Source organism: Xenopus laevis, chromosome 8S (genome assembly GCF_017654675.1).
Source record: "Xenopus laevis strain J_2021 chromosome 8S, Xenopus_laevis_v10.1, whole genome shotgun sequence".
NCBI classification, from domain to species: Eukaryota; Metazoa; Chordata; class Amphibia; order Anura; family Pipidae; genus Xenopus; species Xenopus laevis.
In genome coordinates this window covers 86,529,980-86,554,103 of record NC_054386.1, presented here as the reverse complement: position 1 = coordinate 86,554,103, position 24,124 = coordinate 86,529,980, and the positions used below count along the sequence as shown (strand labels likewise).

General features: G+C 38.8%; 1 protein-coding gene across 1 annotated transcript in view; it reads left to right on the top strand.

Annotated features, from left to right (window-relative positions):
- lrfn1.1.S (leucine rich repeat and fibronectin type III domain containing 1, gene 1 S homeolog) overlaps positions 1-24,124 on the top strand; it is a 78,552-nt gene that overhangs the window by 39,509 nt on the left and 14,919 nt on the right. The window contains exons 2-3 of the mRNA XM_018233367.2: positions 12,876-12,958; positions 19,741-21,142. Coding sequence (XP_018088856.1) covers positions 19,761-21,142 — 1,382 coding nt within the window. The 5' untranslated portion in view covers positions 12,876-12,958; positions 19,741-19,760. The remainder of the gene's footprint in view (positions 1-12,875; positions 12,959-19,740; positions 21,143-24,124) is intronic.

Here is a 24,124-nt window from a genome sequence, read left to right as displayed (position 1 = left end):
ACCACAAATTTTTCGGAATTTATTAAACCCCCGAGGATGGAAAAGTCAGAATCTGAAAAAAAAGCATCTTGCAATACCCCGAAGTCTTCGGAGTTTTCAGGTGAAAATTCCCAAAAATTTGTGAAACTCACATGCTCAGAGCCCACTGAGCATGTGAGTGTCACAGACACTTTCCAAGATGGTGACCCCCTGTGACAAGTTTGAAGTCGTGGATCATTGCTGCTATTAAGAAGCTGAAACTTTAGGCTGGTGCAATAAGTTGGTGAGTTGATTAACCAGAGTACCAGTACTGGGACAGGCAGCAGGATTTTCTATTTAGTGTGATCCTATCTTTTGTTAATTTGTTAATTTTTGGTGGACCCTCTTTATAATTGATATGGTTTATATACTGCAGCAATTATCTATGTACAAACAGTTTTAAATACCATTGAACATTTTTTATATGTATATTAGAACGTTGCTTAGATTAGAATTGAAGTAGCTTCAATTTCCCCTTTAAATGTCTATTTTTCTCAGAAATCACCCATTGCCTCTATAATGATATTGCAAGGTGTAGTCTAACACCAGCTTGGGGCTGCAGGATGAACCCTGGAAGTAGCTGCTGTTCAGGTTTTGGGTAGGATCTAGTGTACACTAAAAGCCCGCACTCTGGTTGGGGTAACAATAGTTTTTGTTTTTAAATTGCCCCCCGCCAGCGGTAGGTAGCTAGGTCGCATGACAAAAAAAAATTGACTTCATTGCATTTTGGAGAATTTTCAGATTTTCAGATTCGACCCTCACTAGTCGTAATATAATGTATTATTACTTATGAATTATTTTTCCGAATGTTTCTGCCTGTCTCTGGCGCTCTGTTCGGGTCAATAGATTTCCCACAACCCTCTGCACAACAATGGTTTGTTAACCACTGCTCTAAAGGCTGAGCTGTAATATTAGATACAGCAGATATACCAGTTACTGGGATCTCCAAATGTATGGAGAGCCCGGTCTGGTCCAACCACATTCGTTTTTAGCGATGAGCAAATGTTTATGCCATGTATGGTTGCAATGGTCCATCCATTCTTGTTTTCAAGAAAATGAAGTGGTTTTTTTCTGCTTAATGCTATGGCCAGCAGCTCCAAGAGACAGTTTTATAGACTTATTGTGACCCAACTAAACACTGTGACTGTCAGTTAGAAGTTGTAATACAGTAGATCATGAAAGGAATACATATACAGTGTGTGAAGTCTACTAAATTCAACCTGGATTAATTTTCCACATCACAAATGAGCACGCTGTTTACTACACTGCCTCTGTTGTTTTGGGTGTGTTGCCAGGAGAAAATCAGAGAGTTTTACATTACTTTGTCTGCACAAAATGGTCCCTCGAGTAGTGTAATAACCACAGAGACAACCGGTTGTGACTAATCCTGTAGCTGAACCTCGAGAGCAGCCCACGAAAAGAAAGTAAATAGACGCAGAGCTCTGAATCTCAGAATGTACAGTAGGCAATATATCCAAAAAGAGGATTTGTTCTGGAGGAGGTAATGGGAAGGGGCCCAGGTTCAAAAGGATTAAACCATTAACCAATCCCTTTTATAGCTCAAGACTACTCGTGAATTTGTTTAGTGAATGGATTTTCTTCCCATGGGCCATATAGTAACTGAAGACAATACATTCAGCCTTCCGAACATGTATATTTTATTAACTCTAGCAATTATAGCTTCCCTCAATATGGAAGCTTTAGCCTCTGTGAAAAAAACCATGAACAAGCAGATTTGCCTAAACAGCTTATTCTTTGCCTGTTATGGTGTTTTTCTTTTAGATTAAGAAGGTACAGTTACACATTAATAAAAATTGATATTAACTTATTTATATTTTAGCCTGAGCACCAAGCCCACAAACTACTTACTGTCTATTATCTCTACCTTATATGCTGGAAAGACCTTTATATTTTACTGTACAGGCAAGTCCCCAGGTTAAGTACGAGATAGGGTCTGTAGGTTTGTTCTTAAGTTGAATTTGTACGTGAGTTGAAATATATACATTTACTTAAATGCAACTTAGACAGATGTTTGTCTTAAGATAGTATTTATTTTTACCTTTCTGTGCTCTGCAGTAGACAACACACACCAGAGGGGATTGGGGCAGGTGGTTTATTAAAGCTAAATGCTAATAAAAGTAAAGCAAACCATAGTATGTTACGGTAATAACCCTCGTATGTAAGTGTGAGTTGTATGTAAGTCAGGTGTATGTAACTCAAGGACTCCCAGTATATCTTAATAGCAGGATCTTCTTGAAATGTTCTGATTTTTTGTTGCTAGGTAAAGTATGTTCTAGAATATTTTTAAAGAGAAACAAAAGAGGGGCCAAAATCACCAGGTTTTTAAAAGAAGATCCATTCATGACCAAATATATTGGCAGGGATGTAAAAATGAAAGCATAACTTCAATAACATCTTAAATTCAGGTATTGGATCCGTTACCTGTTATCCAGAAACCTCAGAATTGCAGAAAGACTATCTCCCATATTGACCCCATTTTTATCCAAATATTTCCAAAATTTTTAAAATTTCTCTTTTTCTCAGAATTTTTGGAATTTATTAAACCCTGAGGATGTTAAAATTCTGAATAAAAGTACTCCAACTCAGACCTGCTGAGTTTATGTAGACAGTGTCGGACTGGCCCACCAGGATACCAGGAAAACTCCTGGTGGGCCCAGGTGTCAGTGGGCCCTCATGCTGCAAAATATTTGGCCTATTTCATGGCCATTCCTTATTTATATGAGAACAAAGAGGCTAAATAGATGGAATAATAGATTATAATATGTAAAGAAAAGAGACTAGGAGAATAGAGTTTGAGTGAGGAGAAGAATAATAATAGTAATATTAAGAGTGGGCCCCTGGTCTAAGGTTTTTTAATGGGCCCCTGGTGTCCCAGTCCGACACTGTATGTAGAAGTCAATGGGAGAAGTCTTGAAGATATCCTGATCAGTGCTGGGTTTTATGCCATAATCAGAAGATTTTGTGGTTTTCAGTCAAAAATCTGGTTTTCAGGCATCAAATTTTTTTCTATTTTTTTCCCGCACAGACTATTTTCAGAAAATTCATAAATAGGGGGAAAAACCCCATGCGAATTTGGTCAGAGTAGCTTTCAGAAAATAATGAGATATTTTTGGATTTGGATAAATAACCCCCTACGTGTCCATTATTAGATTTCCAAATTACACGTCCAGCAGTATTTTATGTAGTTGACAGATATTTTAGTGAGTTATTTACTAAAACTTGTTTTTTCTCATATTTTACCAGAAACAAACTCGACCATTCACAAATTTGGTTAATTTACTAATATTTAAACTGGAAAAAGATTGGATAGAAAAAAAAAACTTGAGAAATTCAAGTTTTCATAAATATCTCAAATTTTTTGAGTTTATATGCTTAAATACCTCGAATACCTCGAATGTATCGAGTTTTCGAGTGAAAATCTGTGAAGGATAAAAACATCTTCAAATGGTTAAAGGGACAGCTGCCATTGACTTTTACATAACTTATATTTTTGGATTCTGACTTTTAGCAGCTTTGGGGCATAATAAGGGGCTTATTTACTAAAATCAGAATTTTCTCACTGTTTTATTAAAACCACTTCGACCAAACTCCTATCCACATTTTTACCTTATTTATTAATAAATTAACTCAAAAAATCTGGTGCTGGGTAAAGACTCCATAAAACCATGAAAAAAAACAGAATCGTATGATCTTATTTAGATTTAACAAGTGAAAACTCTTTTTTCCAGATTATCTCCTGAAAAACACAAACAATTTGTATTAATTTATGAAACCCACCGCAGATCATGATATCTTCCAATTGTAAAAGGGATATCTGCCATTGACTTATAGATGACCTCAGCAGGTTTGAAATGTTTTTTTCTTTTATTCTTTTAGCAGCCTAGGGGTTTAATAAATCTTGAAAAATTAAGTTTTTTAAAAAAATATTTTTTAATAATAAATAACCCTCTTTATGTAGTTGTCCAAATCATGCTCAAGAATTGCATATTCTTGATGGAATGAATTGGGCTGCATAGTTTTGTGTTCTCTACAAACCCTGATATATTACTGATATATTACCAGGTTTTGTACATTATTCGTTAGCCATTTTTTCTTTCCAGGTACATACAGCATTACCAAGAGTAGCACATCTTAGTTTAAAATGCAAATGCAGCAACCTCACTATCCAAGTCCCTAATTACTTCATCATAAAAAGCTACTCAACTCAAAAACACATAAAGCCATGCCAATTACTATTTATAATGCCAGTCTCCAAAACATAAGCTTTAATATGATCCCTTAACAGACATTCAAATCTAACTTGCCCAACACAGATGTCAAACTTATGAGCCAGGGTGAGATCATAATTATTTTTAAAATATTGTAATTGCATTAGCTTTCCTCTAAACCATATGTACCATACCAGCTGTAAGGTTTTCTAAGGAAATGAGGAAAATTGACCTGAATAAAACTGAAATTAGCGCTCAAAGTACTTGAGAGTATATTCCTTCAGGTCCTGGTGCCTTATTTGAACATTAAAGTACCGAGTCATGTGTTGATTAGTGATGAGCGAATTTGCGCCGTTTCGCTTCGCCGAAAAATTCGCGAAATTCGCGAAACGGCGAAAAATTCGCGAAATGACGCCGGCCTCTCGTTTTTGACGCCGGCGCCCTTTTTTTCGACGCCGGCGCCCGTTTCTGACGTGAATTTTCACGGGCGTTTCGCAAATTTATTCGCTGGCAGCGAATCGCGCAAATTCGCCGCGAATTCGCGCCTGGCGAATAAATTCGCCCATCACTAGAGTTGATTTAGCTGAACCAAATGTGCCCTTACAAGCTGCATTGTAAAAACCTGTTTTCTCTTATGTATACATTAAAAAATGATTAAGCATATTTCTAGAGTCCTTTCTAACCAAATTGTTTCCGTTAATTAATGGAAGCTCAATTAGCCTTTGCCTGTGAAGCAATCAATTCCTCAATTTCTAACATTCCCTGTTGCTGTATGTATATCATTTTTCAAAGAAGAAACTTCTGCCCATTCTGAGTTTCCAAATGCTTTCCTCTTCATTCATATTAGCTTCCTAGTAGTTAAGTCACACAGGGTGGTCCTTAACAAACTTACATTTCATTTTTAAAGGAATAGATTGAAAACAGTAATGATTTAATAGCCTCTTAAAAGGTAGCAATTTCCACTGTGGGCTTTTAGCTGAAACGTAACATTCCAAGCTATGCACTCAGGTACTGAACGTAATGTGCTAGACTCTTTGTTGCTCCAGTATAAATTTGCCTTTTTTAACAAATATTAAAGGAGAAGGAAAGATTAAAATCATTTATCTGAAAGGTCTGTGTAAATGCACCCAGTTACACTCACTGTGCTACTGTTCTGTGTCTGTGAAAAGAAACACTGCATTCCTTTCCTTTTATTGTTTACACAAGGGCTTCAAAATCAGATTTCTTTCACTCAGCTCAAACCTCCAGGCCCAGACAGAAGCCTGAGCAGATCCTTCCCTCACCCTTCATTTACAAAGTCCTATGTGATTGATCTTATTTACAGCTTCATCAGTGAAAAAATATGCATGCTTTTAGGGGCCCCACTGGGAAATATACACCAGATTTTAATTCCTTAGTTATAGACCTGCAGCAAATAATGACTGTAAAATATTTGCATTTACTTTGTATCTAGTTAAAGTTTTTAAAGTGCCTCAAGTCATGTGACTTGTGCTCTGATAAACTTCAATCACTCTTTACTGCTGTACTGCAAGTTGGAGTGATATCACCCCCAGCAGCCAAACAACAGAACAATGGGAAGGTAACCAGATAGCAGCTCCCTAACACAAGATAACAACTGTCTGGTAGATCTAAGAACAACACTCAATAGTAAAATCCAGGTCCCACTGAGACACATTCAGTTACATTGAGAAGGAAAAACAGCAGCCTGCCAGAAAGCATTTCTCTACTAAAGTGCAGGCAGAAGTCACATGACCAGGGGCAGCTGGGAAATTGACAAAATGTCTAGCCCAATGTCAGATTTCAAAATTGAATATAAAAAAATCTGTTTGCTCTTTTGAGAAACGGATTTCAGTGCAGAATTCTGCTGGAGCAGCACTATTAACTGATTCATTTTGAAAAAAAATCCCATGACAGTATCCCTTTAAACATAAAATTCTCTCCTTCCCCTTCTTGTGATACATATGAGAAATCATATGTAGATCACATCTGTATCACTCAGATTATTATCCAGGGTGCTGTCTGCAAGCAGATAGTATATTCTGTCTGTACCTTCATGGGTTTGCTTCAGGTACTCTGGTTTCTCCCTCACTCCAAAAAAATACAGGCAGGTTAAATGGCTGATAATAAAACTGATCAAAGTGTATTTGATAGGAACCTTAGATTGTAAGCTCCCCGAGGCCAGGAGCTAATGTGATTGATGTATAAAGTGCTGTACTACATTGTGCTCTAAATAAATAAAGGATAATACTACTGAAACAATTTCAAATATCCATCAGTTAGAGGAAGCCCTTGGAACTGAACAGCAATCTGACATCTCCTATAATGGGCCCATTAGGCTCTGGAAAAACAAATCATTCATTCTTATAAATCAAACACTTCAAAGGGAAAACAATTGTGATGCCATTTGGCCGGCACTTATAAGAAACCAAGGCAGGAGCATATTTGTCTCTTTAACACTGAAGAAACTTGAAGGCAACTCAGTCTCTGCTAAATAGAGCTAATGAACTGAACTGAATATGCTGATAAGCATATTTAAACTTTAACAGCTTTCCTTTTATTTCCATTAAATGTGCAATTAAAGTTATATACTGTATGGTACATAGAGAATTCCATTGCTGCATCTTTCCATTTGATCATATCAGATAAGTGGGAACTGCGGGAGATTTTATTGCCTTTCCACTCCTGAATTGTTTCCTGGAACCCTAGAGGATGCTATTGTCGTAACCTGTAAAAAAGATGCAGGAAAAATTCTATAGTTCACAAAAAGCAGTACAGAAATAACATGTATAGAGTACACTAATGGCTTCAGTGGGGATTGTTTAACTACTCCATTACAAATGTCAATTCAATCTACCAAATCTATGTTGTCCTTCTTTTTTTTCATACGATGTAATTCTTCCTGACCACTAATGAATAAACCTGGCCTTGTATAACTAAATATTAGTGATGGGCGAATTTGCCCTATCGCCGAAAAATTTGAGAATTTACAGCGAAATTCACGAAACGCCGATATACTCACGACACACATTGAAGTCAATGGGCGTCAAAATTATTTTGATGTGTGTCAATTTTAATGCCAAATGCATTAAAGTCAATGGGCATCCAAATAATTTTGATGGGCAACCATTCTGACACGCGACTATTCTGATTTTTTTCAAGCAGTGGATTTTTCGCCATCGAATTTTAGCCCCATTTTTGTGAATTTATTCGCCCATAAACTACTAAATATATTTGTTTTAACTTGAGCCTTTGGTCTCAAAATCATTCAGATTAGCCCTGTACCCTCATACACCTATCCTCTCTCTCTGTCTGCATTATGTTGTTGTGGGGGGAGGGAGGCAGAGAATTTGCTGTCAGGGTGACAGTTTGCTCCTACCTTCCCAACCACCTCAAAAATAAGTGCTGTTTGCATTGAATTTCCAACAACCTCACTTCACACTAATTTCATTGAGGAATTTACCATTTTGTAGTGTACTGAACATTTTGCCCATTTACTGACAGGGAGGCTGGGTACAAAATGCAAAAAAACTGACGTAAATTAGGGAGCTGGTCTCTTGTATTGTATGTATAATCATACAAACAAACACACAAAAATGCGGAGTCCAAAAAAATAGCCCCAAATTGTTCTTAATGACATTATTCATAATGGGTGTTTTTCTAAACATTTTTTCCTCTGGAAAATGCAAACACATGCCAAACGTCTAGCACAGATTCGCTGAAATTTTTTTTTCAAAATGAATCAGTTAATAGTGCTGTTCCAGCAGAATTCTGCGCTGAAATCCATTTCTCAAAAGAGCAAACAGATTTTTTTATATTCAATTTTGAAATCTGACATGTGGCTAGACATATTGTCAATTTCCCAGCTGCCCCAAGTCATGTGACTTGTGCTCTGATAAACTTCAATCACTCTTTACTGCTGTACTGCAAGTTGGAGTGATATCACCCCTCCCTCCCCCCCCCCAGCAGCCAAACAAAAGAACAATGGGAATGTAACCAGATAACAGCCCTAACACAAGATAACAGCTGCCTGGTAGATCTAAGAACAGCACTCAATAGTAAAAACCCATGTCCCACTGAGACTCCTTCAGTTACATTTAGAAGGAAAAACAGCAGCCTGCCAGAAAGCATTTCTCTCCTAAAGTGCAGGCACAAGTCACATGACTGGGGGCAGCTGGGAAGTTGACAAAATGTCTAGCCCCATGTCAGATTTCAAAATTGAATATAAAAAAAATCTGTTTGCTCTTTTGAGAAATGGATTTCAGTGCAGAAGTCTATTAGAGCAGCACTATTAACTGATGTGTTTTGAAAAAAACATATTTTCCGATGACAGGATCCCTTTAATCCCCAAGTATAGAATATGCATCCTATCAGCTATCCCTTGCCATATAGATAAAGGAAAGATACAGCAAGTGACATATGACACTCCTATTATAGGATGGCTCATTTCCAAGTCTCAAGGACATTAATATGTCAGAATGTGACGTATTCCAGTATAGCTGATTCAGTTCATCTGTCTGGATTAAATGCTTCTACCAGCTGATGAATAAAGGTAATACCTTCTCTATTAATGTTTTTGAGGTTTATGAGTATACAGAGTAAGGGAAAATAAATAACATCATATTCCTTTAGTATTCCATTAGTAAGCATGTTTTCCCATAAAAAAAACAGGGAATGACCATGAAATAGGCCAAATGGTTAGAAGCAAGAGGCCCACTGACACCTGGGCCCACCGGGAGTTTTCCTGGTATCCCGGTGGGCCAGTCTGACACTGGTTATGGAAGACAGAACATAGTACAAGTAGATCCAGGGACTAGTGTTATCTTGGAGTCAGGAAGGAACTTTCCCCCCTCTGAGGCATATTGGATCAATTGTATCAGTTAGAGGTTATATACTTGATGAATATGTGTCTTTTTTCAATCTAACTTACTTTGTTACTACTGTATGTATTCATTCATTCATTCAGGTTAAAAGGCTTGATCAGTAAGAATGCATTCCCCAGCTACCAAATTATCATAAAATAATGTAAAAATCTTTTAGCTCATGTAGCTGGGGTATTAATATGTACAACATACCATATAATGATGCTGTAGCAGCCTTTTAGATTTTATCCGATCCTACTGAAATTTTTTTGTTTGATTTTTGCATTCTTCTGTGAGAATGTACTGCTATGGTTTTAATGTACCAGAATGGGTGTCATATTAATGTTGGGTATTGGTTTACTAGTTTACTAGTGCTGGTAATTTGCTTACCAAGATTCAAAATGGGGTGAGATCTATTTACCAGTGAAGCAGTATCCCAAGTATTGTTAAGTTAAAAAGATTTAGGGGCAGATTTATCAAGGGTCGAATTAGAAAATACTTCGAAATTCGACCATCGAATTGAAATACTTCGAATATCGAAGTCGAAGTATTTTTCAGCAAATTTGGCCATCCTGCGATCAAAAGAAAATTGTTCGATCGAATGGTTCGAACTATCTTAGCGTACGATCAAATGATTTTACTTCGATGTGTAAAGATTTAGAAAGGCTAACATAGCACTTCGGCAGGTTTAATTTGGCGAAGTATTGAAGTCAAAGTTTTTTTAAAGAGACAGTACTTTGATTATTGAATGGTTGAATATTCGAACGATTTTTACTTCGAATCGAAGTTGAAGTAAGTTCGAAGTCGTAGTATCCTATTCGATTGCAAAAAATTACTTTGAATTTCGAATTTTTTTACTTTGAAAATTCCCTCTAATTCACTTCGACCCTTGATAAATCTGCCCCTTAATGTCTTTTTAACTTAACAATACTTGAGCTACTGCTTCACTGGTAAATGGACCTCATCCCTTTTTGAATTCTGCATACTGAAAAAAATTGATTGGCAACCCTTGGACTGGGGGTTGTCTTGTTGAGAGACCATTTTATAATTTCCCTTTTCTTTTTATTTTGGATCTACAATTCTTTTGTGTAAAGGACAGAGCCATACACCATTGCTCGCATGTTTATTACTGGTAATTTGCTTACCAGAATTTGCTTACCAGAATAACCAAGTTAGACAGAAAGAATAATTCAAGAGCCTCACTTGGGAAGCTGTCTCAATAACACTCTAGCGAGGCTCTATGTGTGGCACCGAAGGCTTCCAACGACACAGCTATTTGTCCAAGGTTATATACCCTTTGCTGGACACTTACGGTAACAGAAAGAGCTACAATGCTTTACAATCATTTCCATAAACGGGCAGAGACACATATTTCCCAAACTAACAGTTTCCTGGGAGCAAATGCAGCAAACATTGTGTTCTATATTTGCAGGTAAACAGGGAGTATGTGCTGTCTTACATTTCAAATTAAGATAACCCTTTCACCTCTGGTAGCAGGGTCTTGACATGATATGATTACAGCCTTATATTAATTTAATCGACCTCCACTAACTCTCTCCTACTCACCTGACCTTAGGCTTACCTTTTTAGGGGACTGTGAGCTTTCTAGTTATTATATTAAATGATGTCCCTTTGTGCAGACAGAAGCCTTCAACAGTGGGTGTCTCCATCATTAATCCAAAAAATTCATGCTGAAAATTAATTATACCAGTAGACTATAGGATTTCTGGGCTTGGGTGCCTCTTTTCTTTCTCTGGGGCCTTTTATTAAACATTAAATTCTGTTCAGGAAGGGTCTTATATCAAAGACATTTAGGGGGTTATTTATCAAAGTCCGAATTTATATCAATAATTTCTGCTAAAAACACTGATCCAATCAACTCGGGTTTTTTACGCTTATTTATTATGACATTTTCCAGAGAATTTGCTTTGCAGATTTTCACGTTTTTTTCCAGATTTTTCATCTAATTTTCACAAATTTTTTGGGGATTTTTCACCCAAAAACTCAGATTTTTGTCTGAAAACTTCGGGGTATTGCAGGAAACCCAGTGCACATCATATAATCATTGGGACTTTTTCCACTGACTTATATGGAACCTCAACAGGTCTGAGATGCTGGATTTTCTGCATCGGACTTTTCCATTCTCCAATTTTCCGATTTAATCATACAATCGAACGATTTTACAAATAAATCCTTCGACTTCTCAAAACTTAGCCAAATACTGGCTATAGGTTCTAGGAGGTCCCCATAGGCTAACATAGCAATTCGGTAGGTTTAAGGTGGCGAAGTGTCGAAGTCGAAGTTTTTTAAAGAGACAGTACTTAGATTTTCGAATGCTCGAATATTCAAAGTATTTTCAATTCGAATCGAAGTTGAATTTGGCCTATTCGATGGTCGAAGTACCCAAAAATGATTCGATGTTTTTTAATTCGAAAATTCACTTCGACCTTTGATAAATCTGCCCCATGTGTATGATAAGTGTATGAGAATAGGGAAATGGTGTATGTACCGTATATACTCGCGTATAAGCCGAGTTTTTCAGCACCCAAAATGTGCTGAAAAACTCAACCTCGGCTTATACGCGGGTCATACCGTAGATACGCTCCTTCCGCGGCCCCAGCAGGACTGTCTGTGACTGACTGTCACGATCGCCGCCCGGAGCAGGTCCAGGAGCTCCGGGCGGCGCGTCCTTCCCTGCCGGCGTTCGCTCCCAAAATGGCGGCGCCCATGGCCGCCACGTGGGTAGCGGCGCCGGCCGCTACCCACGTGGCGGCCATGGGCGCCGCCACGTGGCGATCGTGACAGTCAGTCACAGACAGTCCTGCTGGGGCCGCGGAAGGAGCGTATAGCCGAGAAGGAATAAGAGGGAACATTAGGTGGGCCCCCAGGGCCTCGTCAGCCCAGATCCACTCCTGCGGCTGGCAGAGCTGCTTCTTGCCTTCACTCCTTCCTGACCTCCCCCACTCAATAGCAGCTGTAATACACATGAAGAAGGTAAGCACTGGGGGAGAAGGGGGGACAGAGGGGAATTTGTGGCTGGGGGCCCCGTGCGGGTGGTGGGGAGGTAGTGTGCAGCCTCTGATTCCATAGTTTTCTGTTCCATAGTTTTTGTTACTCCTTTTTCTCAAAATTGTCTACAAACTTCTCAATATGATTTTATCTGTTAAATCATTTCTTTTAAATGTAAAAATGAGCTGACTTTTATGTCTCGATATTCACATTTTGAAATCTGACATGGGGCCCCTAGGCTTATACACGAGTCAATAAATTTTTCCAGTTTTCTTAGGTAAATTAGGTACCTCGGCTTATACACGGGTCGGCTTATACACGAGTATATACGGTAAGTATGAAACTGAATGGCAACCCTATGTAGAAACAGACACTGTTTAATTCAAAGGTTCCCCTTTATAACCACTGCAATCTAGGTTTCAGATCAAAAGAAAAATATTTTCCTATGAGCAGCAGACAATAAATAGGAGCAATTGACTGCAAGCTTTTGGGACAGAATATAGCTGCATCTTTCAGTGGATGATCAATCCTGCCTGTTTGAGTTGTGTTAATGCTTGGGGCACTGCTGAGAAACATGGGGTAGTGGGAAGCCATGACCTTAAGAATTGAACTACTCATTCTAATAATTGTAAACAACCTTCCTTTCTGTGGCGAAATATAGATGTGTTGCTAGGCGAAATATTATCTGTGACGTTCCATATATTTATTTGTCAATGGAAATTATAATTCTACCAAAAAACAATTTTTTTGTCATTGACAGGTTCCTGTAAGATGCTGCAATGTGACAGGGTTTCCTGTCGTGCTACCTCAGGGCAAAATGTAATGCACCCTCCCTGGTGAGAGGTAGGTACTACATTATTTTGCATATGCAAAAAGCACTGGTCAAATCTTACAAACTAAAATATGTGGAGTCCACACCCCTAGTCGTGGTTGAGCTACAGGAGACTGTGCAGGGCTCTTTGTCTCTGCTTTCCATTGCTGACACCTATAAGATGTTTGGTTTCAGCTGCAAGCAACTTCCCAGTTAAAGGGATTCTGTCATGATTTATATGATGTATTTTTTATTTCTAAATGACACTGTTTTCACTGCAAATAATTCACTCTACAATATAAAATCTCATTCCTGAACCAGCAAGTGTATTTGTTTTAGTTGTAATATTGGTGTGTAGGTGCATCTCAGGTCATTTTGCCTAGTCATGTGCTTTCAGAAAGAGACAGCACTTTAGGATGGAAATGCTTTCTGGCAGGCTGTTGTTTCTCCTACTCAATGTAACTGAATGTGTCTCAGTGGGACTTGGATTTTACTATTGAGTGTCGTTCTTAGATCTACCAGGCAGCTGTTATCTTGTGTTAGGGAGCTGCTATCTGGTTACCTTTCCATTGTTCTGTTGTTAGGCTCCTGGGAGGGAAAGGAGGGGGTGAAATCACTCCAACTTGCAGTACAGCAGTAAAGAGTGATTGAAGTTTATCAGAGCACATGACTGGGGGCAGCTGGAAAACTGACAAAATGTCTAGCCCCATGTCAGATTTCAAAATTAAATATAAAAAAAAACTGTTTTCTCTTTTGAGAAATGAATTTCAGTGCAGAATTCTGCTGGAGCAGCACTATTAACTGATGTGTTTTGAAAACAAAAATTTTTTCCCATGACAGTATCCATGGGATTTTGGCCTTGCCCTTATCTTTTACTTTTGATCTCTCCCTATTATATGAATTGGCTTTTGCCGGCCCTTCCCTTTCTTCTTTTCCACTTACAGACTTGTTATTGTCTGCTGCCTGTACTAAACTTTGCCTGCCATTTTGATACCACATAGGACTTCCTCTACACCAGTTTTATAATGTACATAACCCCACACTGTTTGTTTACCTTTAACTGTATATTAAGCAAACATTCAGTAGCTCTCTGTATGTTGATGAACTGGGATACCTAGAACACCCTCAGTTTAACACCACACTTATTGAGCTGTGCATGGGAATTTAGGGGGTCTTGTCTGATCAATATCTAGTTGAAATAATTTGTTTATGTTTAGTGGGTGGGTTTGAAAAATATGTTGTCGGAGACCGCATTTGTGAGTTGATATGGTCTTCTCTGTAGGTGCCCGTTATGATGCTATTGTTAGCCTGTGTTGGTGGCCAAAAATGGGTAACTATCCACTTGTTTGCAATGTTGCCAAATAAGTGAATCTTACCATGTATGGCCTCTCCCTCAGGGTGATCCTGCTGCAGCCTGAGGCAGTAGCCCCTATGCCGCCCCACTCTCTCGCTCTGCACTTATCAGTATCGGAGCAGGTAAAAGGGGGGCTGAATCACTAGTGCAATGAACGCAATAGCGCTCTCTGCATTCGTGGAGCCAAATTTCTGGGTTAAAACCCAGAAATTCGTCTCTTAAAGGAGAACCAAACCCTTGCTAATAAAAAACCCTACCCTACATTGACCCCCCTCCCTGCTCCTCCCCAGCATAGGTGGTACCTTTGGTAAATGCCCCTAACTCTTTACTTACCCCTCTGTGCAGATTTGGGGCATCGGAATTCACAGGCCATCTTCTTCTCTTCGGTAAACTTCAGGTCTTCTTCCAGCGATTCAGCAATTTCCGTGCCTTTCTGCGCATGCGCAGTTGTCGCAGGACAGTACATTGCTCCAACTGCGTATGCACCGTTACGCCGCTCTGTTCCCGAAGATTACTGAAGAGAAGAAGATGGCACCCGTGAACCTCCTGAATCTGTACCGAGGGGGTAAGTAAAGAGTTAGGGGCATTTACCAAAGGTACCACCTAGGAGCATTTTATTCTCTGTTTAACTATACATTAGGCTTCCTCTGACATCATAATGCCCTCATTATATCATGGTAAAATGGCCATTTTGTATAAATCTCATTTCACAGTTTCTGTATTCCTCTTGCTACAAAGTAAGCTCACAGTCTGCGCTAAATCAGCTCATTGGTGCACACTTTATTTAACAGCATGTTTTCCTGCCTCCTGGATGTTAGACTCACCTCCTCCCTCTTTGCCATTGACAGCCACCCAGTTGTGAAGCAGCCTGCATGTTTCTTGTGAAGCCTAATCAAATTGAAAACTCCACGATTGCCCTGTCCAGAAGTGTCACAATGACTCAGTCTCGTGTTTCTTAATCTGAGACAACTGACACATCTCTACTGAGAACAGCAGGAGAAGCAACTACCACCTCACATAACCCATCACAAACATGCCACTCAACCACGTGTAGTGAGCAATAGAAAAGAAAATAATGTCTATAAAATATTTATTTGTGTCACAACATGATCAGAACTTGAACGATATGTAGACTTTACCTTTGTTATTTATTAAATACAGTATGTGGTACATATGTTAGACATATTTAAACGAGGGTTCCCCTGTTTCTAATACATTTTGCATTAAAAGGAATTGACTGTCTACTTGCAGCCTGTAGCTAAACAAAGGAAGAGTGGTACTTCCAGTGGCACATCTACTAAATTGATTATTCACCTCTTATAGCTTGAATTAAGAAGCTCTAAAATATCAGAGACTTAAGTTGTACTCCCTTCTGCAAACATCTTTTTTTGGCTTGTGCAGGAGGTGTCAGTCTGCATACAGATGGTTCCTTAGTGAAGGTGGTTTAGACTTTTTGCATAACATACTTTATGAGCAGAATACAAAGTGTATACAATTACTGTCCAGGCTTTCCCAACTTTTCTAACCATGAGAAACGTTCAAATGTTAAAGGAACAGTTTAGTGTAAAAAAATAAAAAAAAATCGGGCAAATAGATAGACGGTGCAAAATAAAAAAAAAATTTAATAGAGTTAGTTAGCCAAAAATGTAATGTATAAAGGCTGGAGTCTAACATAACAGAACACTACTTCCTGCTTTTCAGCTCTCTAACTCTGAGTTAGTCAGCGACTTGAAGGGGGCCCACATGGTACATAACTATTCAGTGAGTTTGCAATTGATCCTCAGCATTCATCTCAGATTCAAAAGCAATGACCCATGTGTCCCCCCTCAAGTCGCTGATTGGTTACTGCTTGGTAACCAATCAGTGAAAACTAAGAGCTGCAAAGCAGGAAGTAGTGTTCTGGCTATTATGTTAGACACCCAGTCACTCCAGCCTTTATACATTACATTTTTGGCTAACTAACTATAATAAAAAAAAAATATTTTGCACAGCCTATCTATTTATCTAGTTTTTATTTTTAGTTCCTTTAAAAGAGTTGAAGAGCAACACACGCATGAAAGAAGTCCCTGTGAATGCCAAATAAGTGCTGTGATTGGCTATTTGGTAGCCCCTTTGTGGACTAACAGCTAGTGATAGGCAAATTTATTCACCAGGCATGAATTTGCGGTGAATTTGCACAATTAGCCGCTGGCGAATAAATTCACGAAACAGGCGCGAAAATATTTTCGACAAAAAAAACGGACCCCGGCGTAAAAAAATGGACGCCGGTGTCAAAACGGACGCCGATGTCAAAACGGACGCCGTTTTGTGAATTTTTCACCGTTTTGTGAATTTTGTGCGAAATTATCACATTTTCTGGCGAAACATCACGAATTCGCCCATCACACCTGACAGCCTATTTTAGACTCTGTTTTGCAGTACACCTGGTTTTATATAACCAAAACTTGCCTCCAAGCCTGGAATTCAAAAATAAGCACCTGATTGAGGCCACTGAGAGCAACATCCAAGGGGTTGGTGAGCAACATGTTGCTCCACAGCCACTGGTTGGGGATCACTGGTCTAGACAGTAGTAGTGATAGTGATAATCATTGTAGGCATTAGAGAAGAAGTTCAATTATATTGTCAGCCATACACAAAAATATATAGCGCTATTAGCCCCAAATTGATTGAAACTGCCCCATAGAGAGAAGTCCCAAGTTTCTCTTTGTTCTCCTGAGCCAGAAAAAGATACAAAGTTTCTGAAACTTAATTAAAATAAGAGCATAACAGAGCATTCAGCACCTGTTCTTAAATACGTTTGTAACAGTTTACGATAAGCAAAGAAACAATTGTAACTATTTAATAAAATGTAATACTTTGTATTTAATAAATTAATATTTAATATAATATTTGATAATTGAGGTGTATCTCTGATATTATCCCCGTTGACTTGTCAATTTGAAGCAGTTTCTTAATGTCAAAAATGATCTTCAACTAGTAAGAAGCTTTTTGTGAGAAGATCATCCGAAATCTAAACATTGTAAGTGAATATAAAAGGCAAAGAAGAAAGGAGACACAGAAAACGTATCAATGTCATCTTTTACAGTAATTGTTTTATAACAAATGAGTCAAAGTTGAAAGCAAAGTCAGAGATCCATCAATTTCTAGCCCTTTCTTATATAATTACTACATATATTCCAAGTGATCCAGACGAAGGCAAAATCCCCCACCCAACCTTTTCTCCAGTTTGCTGCATTTCTCTCTGACCTAATTCTTCTGGCAAGAATTCATTAAAATGGCAAATAATATATATAGTGTTTTTCCTAGTATGCTCTTAATTTTACCCATACACTAATATATAATAGACATTAATAACACTTTACTTTTTTGGGGGGTTTAAATAAAATACTTTAATTATGGACTGCAAAATGAAAAGTGCCAGAGAAGCAATAGGGAAAGTTTCTAGTGATGGGCAAATTTATTCGGCAGGCGCAAATTCACGGCGAATTCCCGCAATTCACCGCAGGCGAATAAATTTGCGAAACCTCCGCAAAAATTCGCCAGTGAAGATTCACCCGAGTCAAAAAGAAAAGGACGCCGGCGTCAAAAATGAGACGCCGGCGCCATTTCACAAATTTTTCTCAGTTTTGCGAATTTCGTGGGAAATTCTAAATTTTTTCGTCAAAGCGAAACGCCCCAAATTCACCCATAACTAAACATTTCCAATGTTGACAGAGAAGAAGACATTTTGAAGGAAATTAGTACATTACAAACATAGTTATCTATATAACTATTACATAATGACTCTTGATTTAAAAGACATCCGATTGTAACTTGCATGAAAAATGTTATAAATATTCAATAAAAAAACAAACAAACATAGGTATCAAGTTGCTCATGTGCCGTTGCCAATAGTGAGCAATAATTTCTTTGCTACAATATCTAACCTTGAGTAGAGTGATCAATATTAATCGCTGATTGGTTGCTGTTAGTAACTTGTATTCTTTAGTTTAGCACCAATGTTCATTAGTTTGCCCCAGTGGGAATGGGAGAGAGCCCTCATCTGCCTCTAAGAAACAGTTTGAAAAAGAGCTAGATGATTTTGTGTGAGTAATTGTTAGACTTTGTGGATTCTTTAAATCTTCAAAGCAATACAGGCATGAGACCTGTTATTCTATGCTCTGGACCTGAAGTTTTCTGAATAACGAATCTTTCCGTAATTTGGATCTTCATACCTTAAAGGGATACTGTCATGGGAAAATTGTTTTTTTTTCAAAATGAATCAGTTAATAGTGCCGCTCCAGTAGAATTCTGCACTGAAATCCATTTTCTCAAAAGAGCAGATTTTTTTGTATTCAATTTTGAAATCTGACATGGGGGCTAGACATATTGTCAATTTCCCAGCTGCTCCAAGTCATGTGACTTGTGCTCTGATAAACTTCAATCACTCTTTACTGCTGTACTGCAATTTAGAGTGATATCACCCCCCTCCCTTTTTTGCCCCAGCAGCCAAACAAAAGAACAATGGGAAGGTAACCAGATAACAGCTCCCTAACACAAGATAACAGCTGCCTGGTAGATCTAAGAACAGCACTTAATAGTAAAAACCCATGTCCCACTGAGACACATTCAGTTACATTGAGAAGGAAAAACAGCAGCCTGCCAGAAACCATTTCTCTCCTAAAGTGCAGGCACAAGTCACATGACTGGGGGCAGCTGGGAAATTGACAAAATGTCTAGCCCCATGTCAGATTTCAAAATTGAATATAAAAAAATCTGTTTGCTCTTTTGAGAAATGGATTTCAGTGCAGAATTCTGCTGGAGTAGCACTAATAACTGATGTGTTTTGAAAAAAACATGTTTTCCAATGACAGGATTCTTTTAAGTCTAGAAAATCCTGTAATAAACCCAATAAGCTTTTGTTTCCAATAAGAGTAATAATATCTTAGTTTGGATCAAGTACAAGGTACTGTTTCATTATTACAGAGAAAACAGATATATAATTTAAAAATGTTTTTAATTATTTGATTATAATGAAGTCTATGGGTTTCCAGATAACTGATCCCATACCTGTATTTAAAATGAGAAATAATCATTTCTAGCTAGGGATGCACCAAATCCACTATTTTGGATTCGGCCGAATCCTTCGTGAAAGATTCGGTCGAATACCGATCCGATATGCAAATTAGGGGTGGGAAGGGGAAAACATTTTTTACTTCCTTGTTTTCTGACAAAAAGTCACGTGATTTCCATTCCTGCCCCTAATTTTCATATGTAAATTAGGATTTGGATTTGGTTCGGCCGTGCAGAAGGATTCGGCCGAATCCAAATTCTGCTGAAAAAAGCAGAATCCTGGCTGAATCCCGAACCGAATCCTGGATTCGGTGCATCCCTATTTCTAGCATGTTAAAATATTATGTTGAAAATGGTTATTTTATTGTAAATTGAAGATTCACATGTTTATTTCTTCCTCTTGTATAGACCATCTTGGCCAAAGGGCCATGGAGAAGCTGCTGTGCCTGCTTGTGATGGGAGCCCTAGGGTATGTAGGGGCCACACAGCACTGCCCTGGCCGATGCCTTTGCCAGACCAACTCCCCAACACTAACCATGCTGTGTGCCAAGACAGGTCTCCTTTTTGTGCCACCAGCCATTGATCGTCGAACAGTAGAGCTACGTCTGACTGACAATTTTATTACAATCATCAGGCGAAATGACTTTGCTAACATGACCAACCTTGTACATCTGACACTGTCACGAAATACCATTAGCCAGATTGTGCCATTGGCATTTTTCGACCTCCGTTCTTTAAGAGCTCTGCACATGAACAATAACCGGCTTTCTACATTGAGGCATGAACACTTTCGGGGTCTAGGCAACCTGCGTCACCTCATTCTTGGCAACAACCAGATCAGTTTTATACAACCTGGTGCTTTTGTTGAGTTTCTGTCTACTGTAGAAGACCTTGACTTGTCTTACAATAATTTAGAGGAATTACCCTGGGAAGACATCGGTCAGATGGCTAACCTTAACACTCTGACACTTGATCATAACCTTATTGACCATATTGCTGAGGGGACATTTACCATGCTTCATAAACTGGTGAGACTGGACATGACTTCAAACCAGTTACAGAAGCTGCCACCTGACAACCTCTTCCTTAGGTCACAAATGTTAGCCAATGCTAGAGGCTCCAGCCCATCCTCCTTGGCCATAAGCTTTGGTGGGAATCCTCTGCACTGTAACTGTGAACTTCTGTGGCTTAGACGACTGACTAGAGAGGATGATCTAGAGACATGTGCCTCACCAGAGCAGCTGACAGACAAGTATTTCTGGTCTATCCAAGAGGAGGAGTTCATCTGTGATCCACCTCTTATAACACGACATTATGCCAGCAAACCCTTTGTCATGGAGGGACAATCAGTCAGTCTGAAGTGCAAGGCAGTAGGAGATCCAGAGCCATCAATCCACTGGATTGGTCCTGATGGCAAGCTTATCCATAATACAACAAGACTTGTGGCCCATGACAATGGATCATTAGACATCATGGTAACTACACTGAAAGACAGTGGTTCTTTCACTTGCATTGCCTCCAATGCAGCTGGAGAGGCAACTGCCCCAGTGGAACTGGCAATAGTACCTCTTCCACTTTTAATTAACAATACAGCGCACATGAAAGAACCAGATCCGGGCTCCTCAGATATTACAACTTCTAATAAGCCTGGCTTTAATGATACAAAAAGCCATCATGATCGAAGAATAGTGGTGGACAAGCTCAAATCCACATCTGTGGTAATTCAATGGCCCTCTGAGCGGCACATACCTGGAATACGCATGTACCAGATCCAGTATAACAGCTCTCTGGATGACTCACTGGTGTATAGGTGAGATATAGCATTTCTGTATGAAATAGTGTAATTCGTTTGATAGACTGTCCACCCAAGTCAAGATCATATTTTCTTTGCATCTGGGTAGGTGTGAAATATCTATATTTAAAGGGATACTGTCATTGTCATTTTTTCAAAATGAATCAGTTAATAGTGCTGCTCCAGCAGAATTTTGCACTGAAATCCATTTCTCAAAAGAGCAAACAGATTTTTTTATATTCAATTTTGAAATCTGACATGGGGCTAGACATATTGTCAATTTCCCAGCTGCCCCAAGTCATGTGACTTGTGCTCTGATAAACTTCAATCACTCTTTACTGCTGTACTGCAAGTTGGAGTGATATCACCCCCTCCCTTTTCCCCCCAGCAGACAAACAAAAGAACAATGGCAAGGTAACCAGATAACAGCTCCCTAACACGAGATAACAGCTGCCTGGTAGATCTAAGAACAGCACTCAATAGTAAAAACCCATGTCCCACTGAGACACATTCAGTTACATTGAGAAGGAAAAACAGCAGCCTGCCAGAAAGCATTTCTCTACTAAAGTGCAGGCACAAGTCACATGACCAAGGGCAGCTGGGAAATTGACAAAATGTCTAGCCCCATGTCAGATTTCAAAATTGAATATAAAAAATCTGTTTGCTCTTTTGAGAAATGGATTTCAGTGCAGAATTCTGCTGGAGCAGCACTATTAACTGATGTGTTTTGAAAAAAACATGTTTTCCGATGACAGTATCCCTTTAATAAACAAAAGCCATCAATATCCTGTAGATTATATCCTTATAAATGGTGCTTGTCATCAGTTATAATCAGAGCTTAGTGATGTCATTTCTGTCACATGACTCACTGTAACTTGTGTATCATAGTAAATGAAGTACCTCCTGTTGAACAATAAGAGGACATCAGAAGTCACTTCGGAGTTCCATGACTTATATAAAAGCATTGTGGTCGTGGAACTCCTCTGTGACTTCTGATGTCCTCTTATTGTTCAACTCTTATTGTGACTGTATCCATATATTTTACAATAAGGAGTACTTTTTTCACTATATAGATAGATATGTATATTAATATACATTATATCCTTATAAATGGTGCTAAGTGATGCAATCAGTTATAATCAGTTCTTAGTGATGTCATTTCTGTCACATGACTCACTGAAATGCATGTATTATAATAAATAATGTACCTTCTGTTGTAAAATATGAGGCCCATGGCCTTGTGCTTTTATATGGTCATAGAAATTCTCATGACTTATGATTTCCTCATATTTTACAACAGGGGTGCATTATTCACTGCATAATGTACATGACATGGGAAATAAACAATGCACTGATTCAGTCAAACATATGATTTTTTTTCCCCTGTTACAAGATAGCTTTTTATATGAAGTGGGGCATTGTACTGCCATGTTCTACATTTAAAGGGGAAGTAAAGTCTAAAATACAATAATGCTAGAAATGCTGTGTTTTGTATACTAAACATAAACATGAACTTACTGCACCAGAAGCCTAATAAAACAAATGATTTATGCTTTTAAAGTTGGCCACGGGGTCACCATCTTGTAAATTTGTTGAACATCTTTGTGCACATGCTCAGTGTGGTCTGGGCTGCTTAGGGATCGTCATAAATGATAAAAACAGAAAATAATATCCACCAGAAACCGATACAGCAAGACTCATTAATAATCAGAATATACAGACTGCACTGGGTCCTGTGTTGTCATGTAATCTAATGTGGATTTTATAGTTTTTGTATTGTTTAATAAAGCCTTCTCCAACTCTGCAGAACCAGCTGCAAAATAATCCTCCAAATAGAATTCCAGTTTATCTGTTTAAATCGTCCTCCATGATCTTTGTCCCTGCAGCTGGAGTTGGAAACAGTAAAGGGGATGTAAAGGCAAAAATAAAATCCAATAAAAATTTCTACACAGTCACCGACTGCTCTACAGGGAAACAAACAAAGCTGCTTGAGTTCTGCATGGCTGGGAAGTACACAGCAGTAAATGAAGGGAGAATTTCACTGCATACAGTCAGGTTTCTAATAAAAATGGTACACATTTTTTAATTACCGGTAAAGTATATTGGTGATAGGTTTCTTTTTCATTAAAGAAAGCAAAATGGGATTTTTTATCCTTTACATGCCCTTTAAAGGACAACTAAAGCTTAACTACAGAAGCAGACTAGAAATGTTGTACATTATGCTTTGGGATTCTATACCAGCCCAAGACAACCACATACCTTTACCAGTAAAGATTTGTGCCTCCAAAGATGCCCCAGTAGCTCCCCATAGGGTTGCCACCTGTCCGGTTTTGAACCGGACAGCCCGGTATTTTGAAGGGCTGCCCGGTTCAATGCTTCCTGCCCGGTTTTCCAAATAAGGAAAACCGGGCGGGATTAGCTTGATTGACGCCGCGATCGGCCAATCGGCGATCGCGACGTCATAGCTCCGCCCCGTGACGTCACGGGACCGCCCACTGACGTCACGGGAACGCCCACTGACGTCACGGGAACGCCCCCTGTCCGGCTGGAGCCACAGGGAAAGGTGGCAACCCTAGCTCCCCATCTTCTTTTCTGCTGATTCACTGCACATGCTCTGTGCTACTGTCACTTACTGAGCTTAGGGACCCACTCACAATATACAGTACACATAGAATATTAAAGTCACAATATAAGGCTGATTAGTAATTAATACAGATAATTACTACATGGCAGCTCAAAAACCAGTGCAATTAGCATCAGAATTTAATAATCAGCCTTGTAGCATCATCTTATATTACAGGACAACCTTATTTTCTGCTTGATAATTTGCGACGACCCACCCCTAAGTAGTAATGGGCGAATCTGTGCAGTTTCGCTTTGCCAAAAAATTCACGAATTTACCTTGAAATTTGTGAAACAATGAAAAATTTGCGAGTCGCATTGAAGTCAATGAGCGTCAAAATAATTTTGACGCACGTCAATTTTTCTACGAGTGAATAT